Here is a 1180-nt window from a genome sequence, read left to right on the forward strand (position 1 = left end):
TGGGCTGGGCTCTGCCACCGCATCCCTGCTCATCCCAGAGCTCATCCCATCAGCACCAGCCCCATGCCACCTTGAGGCTGGGAAGTAGTAGCAATTCATATCGACTTCAGTGGACATATGCAATAATAAAAAGAAAAAAAATGGACAAACGAAGCTTTCAGATTAGTCTGTGCCTTTGCAGAATAGTGTCGGGATGCCAAAGGGGAGGGAGCAGTTGTGCTGTTCACTAAAAGCTGCTGAATTGTGCCTGGTGCTGGGGGTACAATTGCGGTTTTGGTACAAGGTTTAGAAATAGAAACACTTTTTTTTCCCCTAAAAACAGGGCATTAATCTAAAAAAGTGCCGGTGAGAACACAGAAGTAACCTCACGCGGCACCTTTCCTTCTTTGCATTATATCTGCAGCTTTCCTCTTTAGCCACATTTAAATTTACAAGAAGCAAGCAATGAAAAAAAAATGCAGAGTCTAAGCACAAAAGATTTGATGGGGTGTGAGGAGAGGAGGGGGGTCAAAAGAACAGGAAACCCAAGCTGACGGGAAACTCAAGTGACATTTGGGTTTAATGAATGACTTAAAACCCCAATATTGCTCGCCAGGAAATGGGGAGAGGAAACTCAGCGATGTTTTGAGAGTATAAATGAGGGGCTCCATCAAGGTGAAGGCTGCAGACCGGCTCGGTACCCTCCTGCACCTTCAAGCGCCAGCCAGACCAGGAGGTGAGCAGCCCCCGCCCCAGCATGCACAGCCGGCCAGCCCTGCTCCTGCTCCTGCTCCCGCTGCTCCTGCCTGCCCGCTGCTCGCCCGCCGAGCCCGACTGCCTCCACTTCCCCCAGCTCCTGCCTGCCAAGCTCAAAGAGCTGCGGACCAAGTTTGAAGAAATCAAGGATTATTTTGTAAGTATAACCCTGCTGTCGCTCCTCTTTCTCATTTTGCTTTTTTTTTTTTTGTTAATACTGGTTTTGCAAAGTTCAGTAATTGGGAGGAGGGGAAGAGATCTTCCTCCTGGCAGAAATGATTTGACGGTGCATTGTGTTACGGGGTGAGCAAGAGGTTTCATTGCTCGCTGAGACAGGGTTTTCCTCCTAGTTTTAGTTCGAGTGAACTCAAAGAGATTTCATCATGAATCTCTGTGAACCTTTACCAGCCAGACTTCCCCCCCCCCCCCCTATACTATATCCAAT

The 1180-nt window shown here is 48.6% G+C and overlaps 1 protein-coding gene across 1 annotated transcript in view; it reads left to right on the forward strand.

Moving 5' to 3' along the window:
- Positions 1 to 736: 736 nt before the first annotated feature.
- The window catches only part of IL10 (interleukin 10), a 3272-nt gene continuing 2828 nt past the window's right edge, over positions 737 to 1180 (forward strand). The window contains exon 1 of the mRNA XM_010139889.1: positions 737 to 892. Within this exon, the coding sequence (XP_010138191.1) occupies positions 737 to 892 (156 nt within the window). The remainder of the gene's footprint in view (positions 893 to 1180) is intronic.

This window comes from Buceros rhinoceros, unplaced genomic scaffold, assembly GCF_000710305.1.
Source record: "Buceros rhinoceros silvestris isolate BGI_N320 unplaced genomic scaffold, ASM71030v1 scaffold26257, whole genome shotgun sequence".
Classification (NCBI taxonomy): Eukaryota; Metazoa; Chordata; class Aves; order Bucerotiformes; family Bucerotidae; genus Buceros; species Buceros rhinoceros.